The sequence below is a fragment of the Salmo trutta genome, chromosome 12 (genome assembly GCF_901001165.1).
Source record: "Salmo trutta chromosome 12, fSalTru1.1, whole genome shotgun sequence".
NCBI lineage: Eukaryota > Metazoa > Chordata > Actinopteri > Salmoniformes > Salmonidae > Salmo > Salmo trutta.
Window position 1 is genome coordinate 87,964,454 of NC_042968.1, and position 21,730 is coordinate 87,986,183.

The following is a 21,730-nucleotide window of genomic DNA, read 5'->3' on the forward strand; positions in this document are numbered from 1 at the left end:
CATTTAGGACCTCCAGGATCTCTCTCTTTCTTTTTGTGTAGCTCTCTCTCACTCACTATCTCTCTCTCTCTCTAACTTGGGAGGTAAGGATGAAGAGGAATTGTCCAGAGTCTTTAGCATATCTCTCTCTCTCTCTCTCTCTCTTTGTGTAACTCTCTCTCTCTCACTCATTATCTCTATCTCTAACTTGGGAGGTAATGATTATAAGAGGCTTTATCTCTCCTCCACCATCCCCCCACCTTCCCCAGTACAGTATGTTTGAGGTGAATGAGAACTACACGCGCGTGTCAGAGTTTGTGATCGTGGGCTTCCCGGGACTCCATCCATCCTTCTACCAGCTGGTGGCCTGGTTCTTCTTCTTCATCTATGTGATCACGGTGGTGGGGAACTTTCTGCTGGTGGTGCTGTTTGCCCTGGAGCGCAGCCTGCAGAAACCCATGTACATCATCATGCTCAGCCTGGCTCTGTCAGATATAGGTAAGATACTCAGCCGGGTTCTGTCAGATATAGGTAAGATACTCAGCCTGGTTCTGTCAGATATAGGTAAGATACTCAGCCTGGTTCTGTCAGATATAGGTAAGATACTCAGCCTGGTTCTGTCAGATATAGGTAAGATACTCAGCCTGGTTCTGTCAGATATAGGTAAGATACTCAGCCTGGCTCTGTCAGATATAGGTAAGATACTCAGCCTGGTTGTGTCAGATATAGGTAAGATACTCAGCCTGGTTCTGTCAGATATAGGTAAGATACTCAGCCTGGTTCTGTCAGATATAGGTAAGATACTCAGCCGGGTTGTGTCAGATATAGGTAAGATACTCAGCTGGGTTGTGTCAGATATAGGTAAGATACTCAGCCTGGTTCTGTCAGATATAGGTAAGATACTCAACCTGGTTCTGTCAGATATAGGTAAGATACTCAGCCTGGTTCTGTCAGATATAGGTAAGATACTCAACCTGGTTCTGTCAGATATAGGTAAGATACTCAGCCTGGTTCTGTCAGATATAGGTAAGATACTCAACCTGGTTCTGTCAGATATAGGTAAGAGACAGAAAGGTTATCCTGTTAGAAAGGTTATCCTGTTAGAATGTGTGTCTGTAAGGACATGTGACCATGAACTTCCTGTTCAAATGTGTGGTCTGTTCTCCAATCTACATAGCATTAAAAAAATCACAATTCAATTGATTTATTTTATTTTAAATTTTGATATGTTCCGATGCTTGTAATTTCCCAGGATTCTGCACGGTGGCCCTTCCCAAAGTGATAGCTCGGTACTGGTGGGACGACGCTGGCATCTCTTTCTATACGTGTCTGATACAGAAACAATTCATCCACTACTTTGGAACGCTCAACTCTCTCATCATGATGACCATGGCTATGGACCGATACCTGGCTATCTGCAACCCTCTCAGGTGACATAGATCTACCTAACCCTAACCCTTACCCTAACTCTCTCATCATGTTGACCATGGCTATGGACCGATACCTGGCTATCTGCTACCCTCTCAGGTGACATAGATCTACCTAACCCTAACCCTTACCCTACCTCTCTCATCATGTTGACCATGGCTATGGACCGATACCTGGCTGTCTGCTACCCTCTCAGGTGACATAGATCTACCTAACCCTAACCTTAACTCAAAAGAGTATAAGCCCTGTCTAAGCTATATTGAATTGTTTTCAGAAGGTCATACCAAGTTTCAATTCACTATTTGATTTTGAATTTTAGGAACCCTTGAAACATCGTAATATTTTAAAAAAATAATAATAATAATAATGTGATGAAGAAATAGTTTTGGCCTTTGGCCTCTGGCCTGTTATCAGCCTATACAAACACAATGAATAACAGATAGTCCTTACTGTTATCAGCCCATACAAATGCATTGAATAACAGATTCACTGCATGGAACAACATATAGTCCTCACAGCAATTAGCCTTTACAAACGCATTGAATAACAGATTCACTGCATGGAACAACATATAGTCCTTACTGTTATTAGCCCATACAAATGCATTGAATAACAGATTCACTGCATGGAACAACATATAGTCCTCACAGCAATTAGCCTTTACAAACGCATTGAATAACAGATTCACTGCATGGAACAACAGAGTCCCCCTCAAAAAAGTGTCTTAGAGATTAAAGAAAGATCAGCCAACATTTTGACATGTATTTAACCCCTTTATTTTTGTCACTAAAAAGTTTCCATATATAATTCCATACATTTTTTTGACTGGTACCAGGGGACCTTCAGACAAGTCTTGTGAGGCCTTGTAACGGCGTTGGTAGTCGTGTTGTTAGGAATGAGGCGCAGGAAGCAACGAGCACAGGGAGTGTTGTTTTTTAATAACACTTTGAAAGAAGAAAACAAAGTTCCCAAACACAGGGGAATAAATATAAGGTACGACAATGCCAAGCCGACACGAACTAGACAGTCAAATACAACAATTAATCCCGCACGACAAGGAGCGGGCCAGCTAAACTAAATAGCCCCTCTAATGGCTAATTGAGCACAGGTGTCTAAAATAAAAAAAGGGAAAAGCAAAAGGGAATCGGTGGCAGCTAATAGGCCGGTGACGACGACCGCCGAGCGCCACCCGAGCAGGAGGGGGCGCCACCATCGGTGGGAATCGTGACAGGCCTGTAGGTGTCCTAGAGAAAACAACTGAATTGTACATGTTCCTGAGAGTCTCACCTTTACACAGATTAGTGTGTAGCCCAAACTGTTCACCCCCTAAAGACAGAAGTTGGCAGATCGTCTGTGCCGACTTCAGACTTGTCCCAAGACGGAAAACACCATCTTGTTTGTGAGAGTCTCGTCTTTCAAATCATATCAAATCAAATTGTATTTGTCACATGCGTCGAATACAACAGTGAAATGCTTACAGTGAAATGCTTGCCCAACAATGCAGTTTAAAAAAAATATAACAAATACTAAAAATATATATTAAATAAGAAATAAAAGTTACAAATAATTAAAGATCAGCAGTAAAATAACAATAGCGAGGCTATACACAGGTACAGTCAGAGTACAGAGTCAATGTGTGGGGGCACCGGTTAGTCGAGGTAATATGTACATGCAGGTAAAGTTATTAAACTGAATATTCATAGATAATAACAGAGAGTAGCAACAGCATAAACGAGGAGGGGGGCAATGTATATAAACCGTCTGGGTAGCCATTTGATTAGATGTTCAGGAGTCTTATGGTTTGGGGATAAAAGCTGTTTAGAAGCCTCTTAGACCTAGACTTGGCGCTCCCGTACCACTTGCCATGTGGTAGCAGAGAAAACAGTCTATGACCAGAGTGGCTGGAGTCTTTGACCATTTTTAGGGCCTTCCTCTGACACCGCCTGGTATAGAGGTCCTGGATGGCAGGAAGCTTGGCCCCAAATCAAATTTATTTCAAATCAAATTCATTTATATCGCCCTTCTTACATCAGCTGATATACCAAAGTGCTGTACAGAAACCCAGCCTAAAATCCCGAACAGCAAGCAATGCAGGTGTAGAAGCACGGTGGCTAGGATAAACTCCCTAGAAAGGCCAAAACCTAGGAAGAAACCTAGAGAGGAACTAGGCTATGAGGGGTGGCCAGTCCTCTTCTGGCTGTGCCGGGTGGAGATTATAACAGAACATGGCCAAGCAGACCACCATAGTCCCTGTGCCCAAGATAGCGAAGGTAACAAGCATGAATGACTGCGGCCCCGTAGCACACACGTCAGTAGCCATGAAGTGCTTTGAAAGGCTGGTCATGACTCACATCAACACCATCATCACCACGGCCCAGTGATGTACTGGGCCGTACGCACTACCCTCTCTAGCGCCTTATGGTCGGATGCCAAGCAGTTAACATAACAGGCAGTGAAGCAACCGGTCAGGATGCTCTCGATGGTGCAGCTGTAGAACTTCATGAGGATCTGGAGACCCATGCCAAATCTTTTCAGTCTCCTTAGGGGGAAACGGTGTTGTCATGCCCTCTTCAAGACTGTCTTGGTGTGTTTGGACCATGATTGTTTATTGGTGATGTTAATGGGGGCCTGTTCGGCCCTCCTTTTACTACAGTCTACGATTAGCTCCTGTCTTGCTCACATTGAGGGAGAGGTTGTTGTCTTGGCACGGCACTGCCAGGTCTCTGACCTCCTCCCTATAGGCTGTTTCATTGTTGTCGGGGATCGGACCTACCACTTGTGTCGTCAGCAAACTTAACCTGTTATGGATAGGGGGCAGTATTTTCACGGCCGGATAAAAAACGTACCCGATTTAATCTGTTTATTACTCCTGCCCAGAAACTACAATATGCATATAATTGTTTGATTTGGATAGAAAACACCCTAAAGTTTCTAAAACTGTTTGAATGGTGTCTGTGAGTATAACAGAACTCATATGGCAGGCCAAAACCTGAGAAGATTCCAAACAGGAAGTGCCCTCTCTGACCATTTCTTGGCCTTCTTTAGCCTCTTTTATTGAAAACAGAGGATCTCTGCTGTAACGTGACACTTTCTAAGGCTCCCATAGGCTCTCAGAAGGCGCCAGAACGTTGAATGATGACTTTGCAGTCCATGGCTGAAAAACAGTAGCGCATTTGGATAGTGGTCGATCTGAGAACAATGAGACGGGCGTGCGCATGCACGTGAAGAGTCCATTTTACATTTTCAGTCTTTGAACGAAAACAACGACTCTCGGTCGGAATATTATCGCTATTTTACGAGAAAAATCGCATAAAAATAGATTTTAAACAGCGTTTGACATGCTTCGAAGTACGGTAATGGAATATTTTGAAATTTTTTGTCACGATACGCGCGGGCGCGTCACCCTTCGTTACCCTTCGGATAGTGTCTTGAACGCACGAACAAAACGCCGCTGTTTGGATATAACTATGGATTATTTGGAACCAAACCAACATTTGTTGTTGAAGTAGAAGTCCTGGGAGTGCATTCTGACAAAGAACAGCAAAGGTAATCAAATTTTTCTTATAGTAAATCTGAGTTTGTTGAGTACCAAACTTGGTGGGTGTCAAAATAGCTAGCCTGTGATGGCCAGGCTATCTACTCAGAATATTGCAAAATGTGCTTTCACCGAAAAGCTATTTTAAAATCGGACACCGCGATTGCATAAAGGAGTTCTGTATCTATAATTCTTAAAATAATTGTTATGTTTTTTGTGAGCATTTATCGTGAGTAATTTAGTAAATTGACCTGAAGTGTTCGGTGGGAATGCTAGTTCTGAACGTCACATGCTAATGTAAAAAGCTGGTTTTTGATATAAATATGAACTTGATTGAACAAAACATGCATGTATTGTATAACATAATGTCCTAGGAGTATCATCTGATGAAGATCATCAAAGGTTAGTGCTGCATTTAGCTGTGGTTTTGGTTTTTGTGACATTATATGCTAGCATGAAAAATGGGTGTCTGATTATTTCTGGCTGGGTACTCTCCTGACATAATCTAATGTTTTGCTTTCGTTGTAAAGCCTTTTTGAAATTGGACAGTGTGGTTAGATAAATGAGAGTCTTGTCTTTAAAATGGTGTAAAATAGTCATATGTTTGAAAAATGGAAGTTTTCGGATTTTCGAGGAGTTTGTATTTCGCGCCACGCCCTATCATTGGATATTGGAGCGGTGTTCCGCTAGCGGAATGTCTATATGTAAGACGTTAATGATTGTGTTGGAGTCGTGCCTGGCCACGCAGTCGGGGGTGAAGAGGGAGTACAGGAGGGGACTAAGCATGCACCCCTGAGGGGCCCCAGTGTTAAGGATCAGCATGGCAGTTCTGTTGTTGCCTACCATGACCACCTGGGGGCGGCCCGTCAGTCCAGGATCCAGTTGCAGAGCGTTGTAGTTAGTCCCAGGGTCCTTAGCTTAGTGATGAGCTTTGTGGGCACTATGGTGTTAAACGCTGAGCTGTAGTCAATGGACAGCATTCAAACAAATTGTCAGTGTTCTTTTTGTCCACGTGGGAAAGGGCATTGTGGAGTGCGATTGAGATTGCGTAATCTGTGGATCTGTGGCAGCTAATAGGCCGGTGACGACTAAAAATAATATTTCTGTCCGAATTGGAGTGGGTCTAGGGTTTCTTTGATGAAGGTGTTGATGTGAGTCATGACCAGCCTTTCAAAGCACTTCATGGCTTCTGACGTGTGTGCTACGGAGCGGTAGTCATTCAGGCTTGTTACCTTCGCTATCTTGGGCACAGGGTGGTCTGCTTGAAACATGTTGGTATTACAGACTCGGTCAGGGAGAGGTTGAAAATGTCAGTAAAGACACTTGCCGGTTGTTCCTCGCATGCTCTGAGTACAAGTCCTTGTAATCCGTCTGGCCCCACAGCCTTATGAATGGTGACCTGTTTAAAGGTCTTGCTCACATCGGCTATGGAGAGCGTGCACAAAAAGCTTATTTCTCTCAGATTGTGTGCACAAATGTGTCCCTTTTAGTGAGCATTTCCACTTTGCCAAGGTAATCCATCCACCTGACAGGTGTGGCATATCAGGACACTGATTAAACAGCATGATCATTACACAGGTGCACATTGTGCTGGGGACAATATAAGGCCACTCTAGGATGTGCAGATTTGTTACACAGCACAATGTAACTGATGTCTCATGTTAGGAGGGAGTGTGCAATTGGCATGCTGACTGCAGGAATTTCCACCAGAGCTGTTGCCAGACAATTAATTGTTAATTTCTCCACCATAAGCCGCCTCCAAAGTTGCTTTAGAGAATTTGGCAATACGTCTAACCGGCCACACAACTGCAGACCAGGTGTAACCACACCAGCCCAGGACCTCCACATCTGGCTTCTTCACCTGCAGTATCGTCTCAGACCAGCCACCCAGACAACTGATGAATCTGAAGAATATTTCTGTCTGTAATAAACCTCTTTTGTGGGGTAAAACATATTCTGATTGGCTGGGCCTGCCTCCCTCCCTCCCTCCCTCTCTACCAGGTACACAGAGCTGATGACCAACAGGACCATGTCTCTCCTAACTGCCCTGTCCTGGATGTCAGCCATGATATCTCCAGGCATCACCACCATCCAGTCATCCCAGATGCCTTTCTGTGGGCCCAACCGTATTATCCACTGCTACTGCGACACCATATCTCTCAACCAGTCAGTGCCCACATCCTAATTTGCTCCCTATTCTCTTTAAAGTGCACTACTTTTGACTCCTAGTGACTTTACTGTATTATACTTGATGTACATACAGTAACTGTATTTTTTTAAATGGTCAAGTAAACTCAGTCAACCAATCAACCAACCAACCACTCACTCACTCAACAGGCTGTCGTGTGCTGACATCTCGTCCCAGAGCAGACTATCCTTCTCACTAGCCATGTTCGTCCTCCTCCTCCCGTTCAGCTTCATCGTCTTCTCCTATGTGAACATCATTGTCACCGTGATGCGCATGGCTAACGCACAGGTCAGAATTCCGGGGGTGTGGAGTGTGAGGGTGGGGAGTGCAGGGGGCTGGGTGGGAGGAGGGGTGGGGGGTGCAGGGGGGCTGGGTGGGTCTGGGGAGGAGGGGTAAGGAGTGGTGGGTCTGTGACCCCACCACAAAATGTTTATGAGCATGGCCTTATTTTTGTTACAAGCTCAATGTAACATCAATAGGTATAGGCTACTACACATGATACTCTAATTTTCCTTATACCCAACGTGAGGTTGCTACAACATAGCCTATGAATGAAAGTTTACACTGGTCGAGAGAAAAATTGGAGTAATCAAGATGACAGTGACATTCAATACTACGTTGAACACGCTTGCCTGGGTCTAGTTGATCTAGGGTGTAATCATTAGTCCAACAGTTGTAAACGAGAGTTTCCATTGGACAAATTCAGGCATGTTTATCCCCATTTCGTTCTGTTTGCTTCCGTTTAATAAATGGTTTTCAACAGAATCGGCGAAATGAATTCATCCCTGATCACAAGCAAACACAGTTCACTTTCATAGCAGCCACGTACAAACAGCATGATCACTTTGCTCGTTGTATAAATCCTTCTCGCATCTACGTGCTCTCCTCCTCTCACGTTTTCCCTTCACTTGTGAACTTCAGTGCACAACACATCAGCTGTCTGTGACCAGGTGAAAAAACCTTTCCAAGCCACCCTTAATTTCATAACCGCTAACTGCTACACACCGCCTACATCATTGTCACCATATTAGCTAATGTCATAGTCAACATAGCTATTAAAATTCACACGTTAGTAAACCCGCTACAATCATGCACTACAGTGTACAGTCAGCAAGCAGGTTAGCAGTTACATCGGTGGGCCCCGGTGGCAATAAATTAATAAGACCAAAAGGTTACCTTGACTTGGAAGAGTTCCAGTGTTGGATAGCCATAGCCAGCGATCTAACATAACATCTCTCTTTGTTTGAGCCAGGTGTTTGAGTAGGCTAAACTAGCTAGCTGCATTCGCTAGCAAAATAAGTGAACCCACTGAGAACATTTCTCCATCTCTCCCCTCTCTAACCCAGGGCAGGCTGAAGACCTTCTCTACCTGTGCTACTCAGGGCTGTATCATTCTTATCTAAACTAAACCTTTCCTCTAACCCACTACTCTCCCCTCTCTAACCCAGGGCAGGCTGAAGACCTTCTCTACCTGTTCTACTCAGGGCTGTATCATCCTTATTTACTACATCCCCCGCTTCGTAGTGTACGCTACACCCTACATCCCCAACCTGACCATGACCCCTGACCTCCGCATCGGCCTCGCCATTTTCTACAGGTAGGTAGACCACAGGTTAGAGAGGTGGGCTGGGAACCCAAAGGTTGCTAGTTCAAGTCCCGGGCCGGGCGATTCAAAAGTGTGGAATGATCTGGCTATTTTATCAGATCATTACAACAACTGCCGTTGTGCCCTTGAGAAAAGCACTTATCCCAAAACAGCTATCCATACAGGGGCTCCCCCGTCTGAACTAAACCCCTCCTGTCCCTGTCTCCCTTCTGTCCCTCTCTCCCCCTCCCCTTCATTCCTGTCCCTCTCTCCCTCTCTCCCTCCCCTCCTGTCCCTGTCCCTCCTCCCGTCCTGTCCCTTTCTTGCCCTCTCCCTTCTCCCCCCTGCCATCCAGAGTCGGTGGAAGACCTTCTCCACCTTTAGTTCCCAACTGTGTATCATCTCTCTGTACAATGTCCCCCGGTGCTGTGTCTATACCAGCAGCGTCATCAACTTCTCCATCAGCCAGGACTTTGTTATCGGCCTAACCCTCCTCTACAGGCAGGTAGCTTAGAGAAGGGGACCAGCAACCAGATGGTTGTCAGTTTTAATCCCATGTTTGACAGGGGAAAATATGGTTGGGAGTGGTGGGTTGCTGGCATCTGTGTCCTAGATGCCATCACCTGCTGTTGTGCCCTTGAGCAAGGCAATTAACCCCTATACTCGTCACTGGGCCTCTCTATGTGTGTGTGTGTGTGTGTGTGTGTGTGTGTGTGTGTGTGTGTGTGTGTGTGTGTGTGTGTGTGTAAAGTATTCTTCTTATTCTACAGTCTGCTGCCACCCCTCCTCAACCCCTTCATCTACTGCCTCCGTACCAAGGAGATCAAGGCTTTCCTGGCCAAGTGGGTCTACCGAGGGCAGTCCAACGCACATCACAAACCCTCCACCCACCCCATAGCCTGCTGACAGGAACTCAGGCAGCCTGCCGTTTATAAAATCACACACGAGGCGTTTTGACTGCACACGTCTCCTGTTCTGTCACCTATGAAGGAAGCCATTGGCCGAAACGTCATCTGGTCATGCAGATGTTGAGCCCCAGAACTGATATGTTTTTTACATTTCATCATTCAATATGGAAAACAATAAACATTTACACTTGTTTTTGCTGTCTGGTAGTGTTTGTTCCCATATACTGAATGTGCTGTGAAAGAAGAGGCCACAGCACATTCAGAGAGCAACAATCATATTTTCATTTGAAATGTCACATCACTCAAATAAGACTGATGTCATCAAATCACATTTGATACGTTTTCATACCTGCAGTATAACCCTTAAAGGGGCAATCCAGAATTGGTACATCATTATTTTGACTTTAAAATTAATGATATATTAGCCATTGATTCTTGAAGAATATAATTTATAAATGCCTCATGAGCTTAGTTCAATGGCCGTGCCCAATCAGAACCCAAAATAAAAGCTTGTTTTACTCCACATGTGTACACAAGGTCAATGTAAATGAACACTGTATAGTTTCAAAACATGGTTAAAACTAGACTTTTGATCTCATGGATGCACTGTAAAGGGGTTGCTGTGAATTTGACAGTAACTTACAAGCAGCTCATTGGCAAGTAAATTACTGTACATCATATTGCAGGTAACCTACTGTCATCTAAATGCTGTATTAAAGCAAGTACTGTGTAATGACTGGTGTTGGGGATACCTTTAATGTGTTACAGTAATACCACCTCAAGCTGAACCTCGGCAAGACGGAGCTGCTCTTCCTCCCAGGGAAGGACTGCCCGTTCCATGATCTCGCCATCACGGTTGACAACTCCCTTGTGTCCTCCTCCCAGAGTGCTAAGAACCTTGGCGTGATCCTGGACAACACCCTGTCGTTCTCCACTAACATCAAGGCGGTGACCCGATCCTGTAGGTTCATGCTCTACAACATTCGCAGAGTACGACCCTGCCTCACACAGGAAGCGGCGCAGGTCCTAATCCAGGCACTTGTCATCTCCCGTCTGGATTACTGCAACTCGCTGTTGGCTGGGCTCCCTGCCTGTGCCATCAAACCCCTACAACTCATCCAGAACGCCGCAGCCCGTCTGGTGTTCAACCTTCCCAAGTTCTCTCACATCACCCCGCTCCTCCGCTCTCTCCACTGGCTTCCAGTTGAAGCTCGCATCCGCTACAAGACCATGGTGCTTGCCTACGGAGCTGTGAGGGGAACGGCACCTCCGTACCTTCAGGCTCTGATCAGGCCCTACACCCAAACAAGGGCACTGCGTTCATCCACCTCTGGCCTGCTCGCCTCCCTACCTCTGAGGAAGCACAGTTCCCGCTCAGCCCAGTCAAAACTGTTCGCTGCTCTGGCACCCCAATGGTGGAACAAGCTCCCTCACGATGCCAGGACAGCGGAGTCAATCACCACCTTCCGGAGACACCTGAAACCCCACCTCTTTAAGGAATACCTGGGATAGGATAAAGTAATCCTTCTAACCCCCCCCCCCTTTAAAAGATTTAGATGCACTATTGTAAAGTGGTTGTTCTACTGGATATTATAGGTGAATGCACCAATTTGTAAGTCGCTCTGGATAAGAGCGTCTGCTAAATGACTTAAATGTAAATGTAAATGTAATCAGACACCCATTTTTCAAGCTAGCATATAATGTCACATAAATCCAAACCACAGCTAAATGCAGCACTAACCTTTGATGATCTTCATCAGATGACACCCCTAGGACATTATGTTATACAATACATGCATGTTTTGTTCAATCAAGTTCATATTTATATCAAAAAACAGCTTTTTACATTAGCATGTGATGTTCAGAACTAGCATACCCCCCGCAAACTTCCGGTGAATTTACTAAATTACTCACGATAAACGTTCACAAAAACATAACAATTATTTTAAGAATTATAGATACAGAACTCCTCTATGCACTCGCTATGTCCGATTTTAAAATAGCTTTTCGGTGAAAGCACATTTTGCAATATTCTGAGTAGATAGCCCGGCATCACAGGGCTAGCTATTTACACACCCACCAAGTTTAGCACTCACCAAAGTCAGATTTACTATAAGAAAATGTTTATTACCTTTGCTGTTCTTCGTCAGAATGCACTCCCAGGACTTCTACTTCAATAACAAATGTTGGTTTGGTCCCAAATAATCCATAGTTATATCCAAATAGCAGCGTTTTGCTAGTGCGTTCAAGACACTATCCGAAAGGGTAAATAAGGGTTACGCGCCCGACGCGTTTCGTGACAAAAAATGTCTATATATTCCATTACCATACTTCGAAGCATGTCAACCGCTGTTTAAAATTAATTTTTATGCCATTTTTCTCGTAAAAAAGCGATAATATTCCGACCGGGAAAGCGTGTTTACGTTCAAAGAGAGAGAAAATAAAAACATGGGATCCCCTCGTGCACGAGCCTCAGTCTGATGGTCCCCTGATAGAGCACTTACCAAAGGCGCTAATGTTTTTCAGCCAGCGGCTGGAATTACATCATTCAGCTTTTTCCCGGGTTCTGAGAGCCTATGGGAGCCATAGGAAGTGTCACGTTACAGCAAAGATCCTAAGTTTTCAATAAACAGAGCCAAGAAGCTCAAGGAATGGTCAGAGAGGGTACTTCCTGTTTGGAATCTTCTCAGGTTTTTGCCTGCCATATGAGTTCTGTTATACTCACAGACACCATTCAAACAGTTTTAGAAACTTTAGGGTGTTTTCTATCCAAAGCTAATAATTATATACATATTCTAGTTTCTCGGCAGGAGTAATAATCAGACTAAATCGGGTACGTTTTTTATCCGGCCGTGAAAATACTGCCCCCTAGCCATAACAGGTTAAATTAACCTGAGAGCGTTGCTTCATCTAAGTTAATGTGTAAAGTTTAAATTGTCTCATTGTGGAAAAACAATCAATTTGGATATTATTTAAAAGACTGGCTCTATGCCCTTGCTCTAGAAATTAACATTGACCGACAGAAACAGTACCGTTTGGCCTAACGGACTAAATCTGGAATTTATAACTCATTGCTCTGACGCTATCGACACACGACCGGAGGAGCTTCCCGTAGCTTGTTCAAATGGAAACGCACACAACCAACATCTTTCTCTATTCACATACAACAGTCTGTTTGCACAATTCTGTTTGCACAATTGAAATATACATAGTTCAACAGCAAAGTCCAATTCTATCTTAGATTCCTCACACGGGGCACCATAAATGTTGTGTCTTTGGCATCATTAAAAGTAAAGACTTGTTTTATCAAATCAATTCCCTGTAATTATTATTACGTGATTAAAGTTTAATTCCCAAATGGCTATACAGGTTTGATTTATCATTACAATGGATCAAACAGTAAAATCTGCTTTTGCAAAGCACATTCAGTAAAACCCTTTCCAAAATCAACCATCGGGCTCAGGCCTCGTAAAGGTTCTCTCCAGTCTAGCCCTGATGTCTTGTTATCCGAGATCGGCATCGGTTCAATACCGCAGTACACAGCTGAAGCATGAGCAGGTAACGGTAGACATAAACTGACAGATGGAGAGAACCGGGAAACCAATAACAAATGCAGAAAAGGGAAAAATGATTCTAGCTATGGAGCTGCGTTTGAAAACAGAACAATTAAATGTAATTGCAAAAACTTATGATGATGAACGAGCACAAACTCATCAACAAAATAATCTTCTACAGGAACAAAATCGCTTTCTACGGGAACAACTGAATTTTGCCAAAACTAAATACGATGACGTCCATGCCAAACTAGATAAATCTGACGAGTTATCTACAAACAGGAGCGCTCAACTTGATAACATGCATGTAGCTTTGTTGAACGTTACTCAAAGTAACACGGTTCAACTCAAAATACTGCAGACCAAAGACGATCAGTTAATGAACACAATGACTAAGTTGGATGACAGATCAGCAGAACTCATTGAAGTCACTGACCAAATGAATGATGAGAGAACAGGTGATGAAGATGGAAATATTGATTTCTAAGCAGGCGGAGGAAATCTCATCACAGAATCTCTCGCTCTGTCCTCAAGACCTCTATCTGCAAACCATGACAGATAAGTTTGAGACCGAAAGGAGCAAGTGCGACACTCACGTGTCGAAAACCAATACTCTAAGGGCTCAAGTGGACTCTGCAATGTTGCAGAATACCACCCTTAGGTACCATCTGGAAGAAGTCCAGAATGGTCATGCTCTACAGTGTAACTACCCATCCAAGCAACCGGAGCCCGGTACTCAAAGGAGTAAAGATGATAGGTTTCAGACTTTGCCTCCCTCATGTGTCCCTCAGTCTTCTCCTCTTGGCCATTCGGCACTGAGTGATATGGTGCCTCTTGGCCAACAAAGCAGAAGCTTGGCTTCTCACCTTGGCCCACAGGATGAAGCCATCCCTTTCCTTGGCGCATAATACCTTGACAAACTCGTCAAGAATGGCCCCATCTTTGACCCCGTTCCAGGTCAGCCAAACGATACTGAGATGTTCCTAGCTGACATAGAGGACGCATTGGATGGCTACCCGAACGCTATGGGTTCTGAGCGGGTTTACCTGTTGAAGCGAATGTCTAATAGACACGTGACAAGGTTCATTCGTCTACAACAACAGCACGTGCTAGATGACTACGCTAAACTTGCCACAGCTTTGAAATTAGAATTTAGTGGTTCTGCGACTCGCAAACACGATAGCTCACTGGCTAACACTGTCAAACAAGCTCGGAACAAACACCCACAAGCTTACTATCATAGGCTTCGTTCAGCTTACTTTGGCTTACTCACTGAAACAGGAATGGAAGAGCTGTTACCATTCAAACAAATGTTTCTGTCGAACATGTATCCCACCTTCATAACCTACTTGGGCCCTGCAGCCCATGTTGGCTTGCCTATCTTACAACTCAGAGAGCTTGCAAGCACAGCTTTTGAGGCATCAAAAGTTCACAACACTGACCACTCGGTTCTGAAGTTTGACCAGGGGCACTCACTCCAGTTAGAGGGTGCATTATCAGGTATTGGAGCGTTGAGAGATGATGCACAACAACGGTTTCTACCAAAAAAACACGATTCCAATAACCTCCGCGGTCAAAATAACTGTAAAGTACGTCGCCATCGAAACGACTACCGCTACAATCAACCTGTTCGCTACGTTCTTGCATCCAACCCATACAAAGTGTCAGAGCACAAGGTTAACAAAGGGTTAAAGGACAATCAAAACGTAGACCAATGTTCTCCAGAAGGTCCACTACGTGAAGAACTAAAGGACTAAATGGGGAAGGACTAGACAAGGAATTACCGGACACCAGGTCCGCAGGAATTAATAGCCATAAAAAGGACGTTAAAATTCAAATTTCTCCCGCTCTGACTCAAGGCCCTATCCAGGGCCCACTTGATCAAAAAACAAGCCCACAGGCTTTGTCTATAGACTCTGATACAAAGGTTGCGAAGAAAAAGATCAAAAGCTTCGGTAAAGCCAAGCCCACTTAAAATCCGACAAGTCGATCTACTTCCTCCTTGAACAGAAATGGCACATCACATCGTTGCGAACAAACACTCCACTTTGTGGGGAACATGTCCACTAAACACGAATCTAAACCCCCATACCTGGAAACAGTCTTGGAGGGCTAATTGATTCGGGTGCGACAATGTCGTTCATCTCTCAAACATTGGTCGATGATCTCAAAAGGGCTTTGAAGCCAACTAAACGTTGGTTAAAAGTGGAACGATGCGATACTACACTTTAAGGAGTCACTCAGACTTCCTCGCCTCTCACATTGAGAGTCATGCTGAAACTACACTTCCAGGACGTATCGCTCGTTCACCCTGTGTATGTTACCAGCCTCAAATCTGTACCCCTGCTACTCGGAGCAGACTTGATGGATCGGCTACTTCCACTGATGGATTGGAAAACCAACCATGTATGGTCACAGGCCACAGTGCCTACTCCACTGACCACACTGTCTTCCCCTAACGTTAGCTGCAACACAGTCATTCACGAGGGGTATCTGTCGAAAGCACCCCTTGGGAAAAAGACGCTTCAAAACCTCTTGGTGCAGAATCATATCCAAGGAGATATTACGATATCTCGACACATTCCTTCGGCATACCTGATTGACCCTTCTTTTCAAGCCAGCCATCTCTGTGAATGAGCAACTTTCCTCCTCCTTGCAGTTGTGCAATACAGTAGTTGAGAGGAACTTCTCTTCGCCTGTGGACACTTCCGCAAGAACTGTGGCCGTCTCAGCAAGAAAAACATTGATGCACCGAGTGTACGCTGCTTTCGATGATACACCTTTCGCTTTTGTGGGGGACTGTCACCCCTTACAATGACACTAATGGTGTCAGTCCTGCAACTGACCCGATAACTCCCACTGGTGCAACACTTTGCAATATCATAGACAGATATACTCATCTCAGTTCGCAGGTACTGAAGAGATTGCCACACGCGGATTTGGTGGTGACTGACAGGCCTCGACAGCCACTGAGCTTTTTGAAGCACAAACACCAGGAGATTTGGTTGAATGGTTACAGCCATTTTCATAACAACGTGGCCGCTGACAACTCGTACATAGGGTTTGACCTTTTCGTTTGTGCCTCGGATACCTACACCATCTGCTGGTGGGGGGGTCCCGAGACACAAAGGGGGGGAATAGTAGCCCAGACCCATGATGAGCCTCATCGAGGCCGGTGGGGGGGTCGAGACTACGTGCAACACCGTACGAGGCTGCCATAGCATAAAACAAATCTAGTTGTAAACTCCCCTATGAGAACAGTGAGGAGCAGACAGGCCCCAAGACGGAGGTTACCTTAGAACACATCTAAGAGATTACTGAGGTGTACCACACTGGTCATAGAAGAAGTCCAGTGGACTTCCACCTAAAACAAATGGCAAAAATAGTCATGCCTTGCCATGTGTAGGTTCAACTACAATACAACTAGTAAAATGCTCTAATCATGTGTTCTGGCAGGATAATAGTTCAGAATTAATTGGTAGGATAACTGGTCCTGTTGAGTACCAGTACCAATGCCATTAACAGTCAGTCCAGCTACAATCAGTAAGAAGGTTAGAGACCTAACTAATCAAATTACCCTTGACAACAGCGACAGAGTAGTCAGAATCACTCAGAGTGCAACACGAGGAAGGGAATCTCCAGAGCACTCTTCCAATGGTCAACACACATGCCACTAATAAATAGAACCCTCCATTCAGGAGGAAAGTTATTAGAAGTCATGAACCATGATGACACCGCATAAGACTGATATAGTGCTTATAAATCAAATCAAAGTTTATTTGTCACGTGTGCCGAATACTACAGGTGTAGACCATACAGTGAAATGCTTACTTACAGGCTCTAACCAATAGTGCAAAAAAGGTATTAAGTGAACAATAGGTAGGTAAAGAAATAAAACAACAGTAAAAATACAGACTATATACACTGGTTGGTCAGCCCAATTGAGGTAGTATGTACATGAATGTATAGTTAAAGTGCAAATAGAGTACTTCCGTTGTGAGGTTAGCTCCTCCGTTGATAACATAGTTATGAAATAGACTTCTTCAAAATTATCGCCACATACCTATCGCCACTAAAATAGTGGAAGACGCAGTGACTTGTAGTAAAACCAATACAGACTCCCTCGACACCAATTCTGACTGACCTCAAGGCATTGACCTGATTACAGACTCATTCTGAATAAATTGTAATCTGCCAGGATACTTGATTTTCTTCCCTTGACATGCGCTCGTGTAAGCATAAACGCACATGTACAACGGAACATCCAATTAGGATTTATAATAGGATCACTTAAGGTTCCGAGCAAAATACCAGCCTTAGTAAAGTTGAACATTTACTCTGAGGCCTTTGATTATACAGCTACGGTACTCACCAGTTTTCTTCCCAGAAGTCCATAGGTCCCTGTAGACGACCCAAAACTAGTGCCTTACAGCTGTAGACTTATCATATAGTTATCAACTTAGTGCCTAAGCAACAAACACCATGTAGGAAAACCCGAGACATGACATTAAAGACAATGCCATGATAGTAATTTTGCCAGGACCTTGGACGTATATAGAATTCAGTCCAATTAGATGATTTTGGTGTGAGAACTATATTTTGTATATCTCTTGTTTATGCTTTCATTCCTTTTCAGTTCTATTCCTTTGACACTTAGGAAGTGATAGAGCCATAAACAAAGTCCACATACAACCATCACTTAGTGCCACAATGCCACTTCTTTGGGGAATGAGTGTAATTATATATATTCCGTTAGTGTGTGTGCGTGCGTTGTTAACATCTGCCTAAGTTACTGCCCAGATCTTCCAGTCTGGACAACCAGGCGACGCGTCCGGAACAGCGATACCAAATCCGGACACCCACTGCCCATCCTTCTGGCGGCCTGCCCCACTGTCAGAGAACCTACCAAGGTAAACACCAGAGGGGGAGACCGCAACGGCGATCACTAACAAGGACATCCCCTGGCCATTCCTGTGGTACTTTGCAGCTTCCAGGATACCTACCAAAGCAAACCACTAGAGGGGGACCGCAACGGCGATCACCAAATGGACAACTACTGCCCATCCTTGTGGTCGACCACTCCACTTTCAGAGAGCCTACCAAGTTCAACCACCAGTGGGGGACTTCAACGATGATCTAGAAACAGGACATCACGTGGTCATTATTTTTATGTTGATTTGTAACTTGCAGGATAATCACAAGATCCAAACCACCAGATGGGAGTGTCATGACGTGGCCCTTCCTGGGTATAGATCATGGCGTCCCTCTCACTCACTCGCTCCTACATCCAGGTTCTGTTATCTCAGGTCGTTAATTCCTGGCGGAGACTCTCTTCTCCTGGCAATGCAGTATAGAGAGAGAGAGTTTCACAGTAGAACAAAGGAACTTCTTCTACATAACAGAATATGAGAACTGAACAATATCCATATTCTGGAGGATGTGTAAACGGTCGGTGAAGAAGCCAGCTACGACCCGGCCCATTTTGTTTCATTTGGTGACCTCACGAAGGATAGGAACCACACATAAATATATCTCTGAATGAGCACATTTCTCAATTATGGTGTTTGCATCTAATTCTTGTATTCTTGTATAAAATTAATGAGTAAAGATGAAACTATTTGTGAAAGGATGTAATGTGATGATAACCTTTAATTTTGAGAGAATTGTATTCCCTGTAAAGTTTAACTAGTCACCGGCTACGCCCCCATGAGCACAGACATGATCTTGCGTCATAGACCCGCCTTTTCTATTGTTACGAATAAAACCTCTTCCTGAGGAAATCCTCTTCAGACTACGCATACCTTGGTGTCCGCCGAGGTGGCACAGGTTGAGTACAGAGACGAAGCAAACCCACAGCTGGAGCTGTGATTGCGAATAATTGAGTACCAAGACTAGAAAACCATACAACGTGAAGCATTGGCTACACGACTGGCAATGGTTACACTCTGAGACTATCAATCCCTACAGAACAAGAGCAATCTTAGATACTAATTATTAGTCTGCAGCTAGAAATTATGTAAACCTGGGATTGAGAATACAGACAACCGCCGAAACATCTAGTCTATGAGAACATTGCTGAATAGTACTCTGAAGTATCCATTCTGACCACGAAAGACTTCGGGGAAACAGAAAGAAAGAGAGGGAGACTAGGATGAACTATCTCGCAGATGGACCGGATTCCAACAGAGAAGACAACCATGACATACACCGTGAATATATATATTGATTGCAGTTATTCCCGAATGAGTGAGCGTTCATGTGCAAAGGATTAGCAATTCAATTAATATAATTATCAACAGTGTGTAGTGATCCCTTTTGTCTTTCTCGCTCAGTCCACAGCCACTTTCCTTTGTCCACCAAGCCGTTATATCGGCTTGGCCCACTAGGGAATCTTCCCTATAATTTCCTTGTAACCATATCTACTGTTGTTCGTTATGCATTTCTGTGATTATTTAGTTAGTTAGTAAATAAATTATTAAGTCAATTGGTGTATGGATGATTCATAGTAAAGGCTGGGTTTGTGCAGATAACCAAGAATTTACGACGTTTGGAATGAGACTAACGCGAGGTAAAGAATAATTCCTTAATTAGAAGACTAATTGATCAGATATTAAAATATCTGAAGAGTTATATTAGGAAAATTATGACTTTCTAATCCGAATATTTTCCTTGGTGCCCCGACTTCCTAGTTAATTACATTTACATGATTAGTTTAATCAAGTAATAATAATTACAAGGAATTGATTTGATAAAACAAGTCTTTACTTTTAATGATGCCAAAGACACGACATGGTGGTTCCAAACTTCTTCAATTTAAGAATGATGGAGGCCATTGTGTGTCTTGGAGACCTTATATAAACAGGTGTGTGTCTTTACAAATCATGTTTACCACAGCTGGACTGCAATCAAGATGTAGAAACATCACAAGGATGATCAATGGAAACAGGATGCACCTGAGCTCAATTCTGGGTCTCATAGCAAAGGGTCTGAATACTTATGTAAATAAGGTACTACTGTTTTGTATTTTTAATACTTTAGCAAAAATGTCAGAAAACCTGTTTTCCCTTTGTCATTATCGGTTATTGTGTGTAGATTGCTGAGGATTTGTATTCATTAAATACATTTTAAAATAAGTCTGTAATGTAACAAAATGTGGAAAAAGTCAAGGGGTCTGAATACTTTCTGAAGGCAGTGTATGTAGTCATATAACGGGTGTTCAAATATTGTGGTATTAGTACATTTACTTATTCAATTAAGGCATCGTTACATTCAGATTTATATCTCTACCGGTGTGTTAGATCGTTCTAAAGCCTTGTCTCCTGCTAACAGAATTCATGCTGTAACTGCCTAAGCTGCAGTAATGAAATGTGAACTAACTGCCTGTCCACTCCCCTGTGTTTTTTACCTCTACTTACCGCAACATTTTTGTGCTCACATTTATCACTGTCAACCGTAAATGATAGGCAAATTCTTAAATTTTTACCAATGAAATGTCCATGCAGAATCTGCATGGCAACCATTTGATCTCAATCAGTTTCAAAAGAATATAGAATTTTTTTGAATTAGGCTATATAACTTACAGTGGTGATGTGAATTATGTAAGCCTACAGTGAGCGAATTTTAGAGCAAATCGTGTTAACAAACTGTTGCCTACCTGTTTTTTTTTTAAATCTACCCAGCTAGTCTACCCAGAACCATCCCACTGAGAACACTACGTCATTTCAATGTGGATGATTGGGTAATAATTAGTTGAGATGTTGATCAATGAGATTTCAAACTTTATTCACCCCCAAAAAAGGCAGAATTGAATTTTGAAAGCTCAATAATGTTCAAATGGGAATACAAAGTCAGATATTTTGTATTTATACAACTTAGGGCTCTATTCATTCTGTAAAACTGAAGTGTTACAGATTCCACTATAGAAATATGAAGGTAATTTCAGATTGACTTCTGCCATTGTGAAGTAATTGGTGCTTGGTAAACTATATTTTCAGAGAAGCATCGCCAACACTGTGTGCTCTATTGAAAATGCTCACATTGATTACTTAAGAAGACAATAATAGTTAGGGAAAAGGGATACCTGGTCATTTGCACCACTGAATGCATTCAACCGAAATGTGTCTTCCGCATTTAACCTAACCCCTCTGAATCAGAGAGGTGCAGGGGGGGGCTGATTTAACCGACATCCACATCATCAGCACCCGGGAGCAGTTGTTGTTGGGGGTTAACTGCCTTGCTTAAGGGCAGACTGGCACAGTTTTCTACCTTGCCGCTCTTGGGCATTCAAACCATCAAGCTGTTAGTTACTGGCCCAATGCTGTTAACTCTAGGCGACCTACCGCCCTGTTACAGTTACCTCAGAATGTGGCCATAGATGCATTGCTCATTTTAAGGTTGAATAAATACTGTTACATTAGTTTGTAAAAATAGCCTAGACTTTAGATTATTTATTGTATAAAAATAGTAATATTGAATTGTGTTTTAGTTGAACATATCAACATTTGAAATATATCTAATGCTTGGATAGTTTCATCTGAGCCACTGGCTTAATCA

At 43.4% G+C, this 21,730-nt stretch overlaps 1 protein-coding gene across 1 annotated transcript in view; it reads left to right on the plus strand.

The window, feature by feature from the left end:
- Positions 1-254: 254 nt before the first annotated feature.
- LOC115202662 (uncharacterized) overlaps positions 255-21,730 on the plus strand; it is a 33,251-nt gene continuing 11,775 nt past the window's right edge. Inside the window, exons 1-6 of the mRNA XM_029766736.1 lie at positions 255-477; positions 1,232-1,409; positions 6,944-7,108; positions 7,280-7,418; positions 8,579-8,727; positions 9,486-9,582. Of these exons, the coding sequence (XP_029622596.1) occupies positions 255-477; positions 1,232-1,409; positions 6,944-7,108; positions 7,280-7,418; positions 8,579-8,727; positions 9,486-9,582 (951 nt within the window). The remainder of the gene's footprint in view (positions 478-1,231; positions 1,410-6,943; positions 7,109-7,279; positions 7,419-8,578; positions 8,728-9,485; positions 9,583-21,730) is intronic.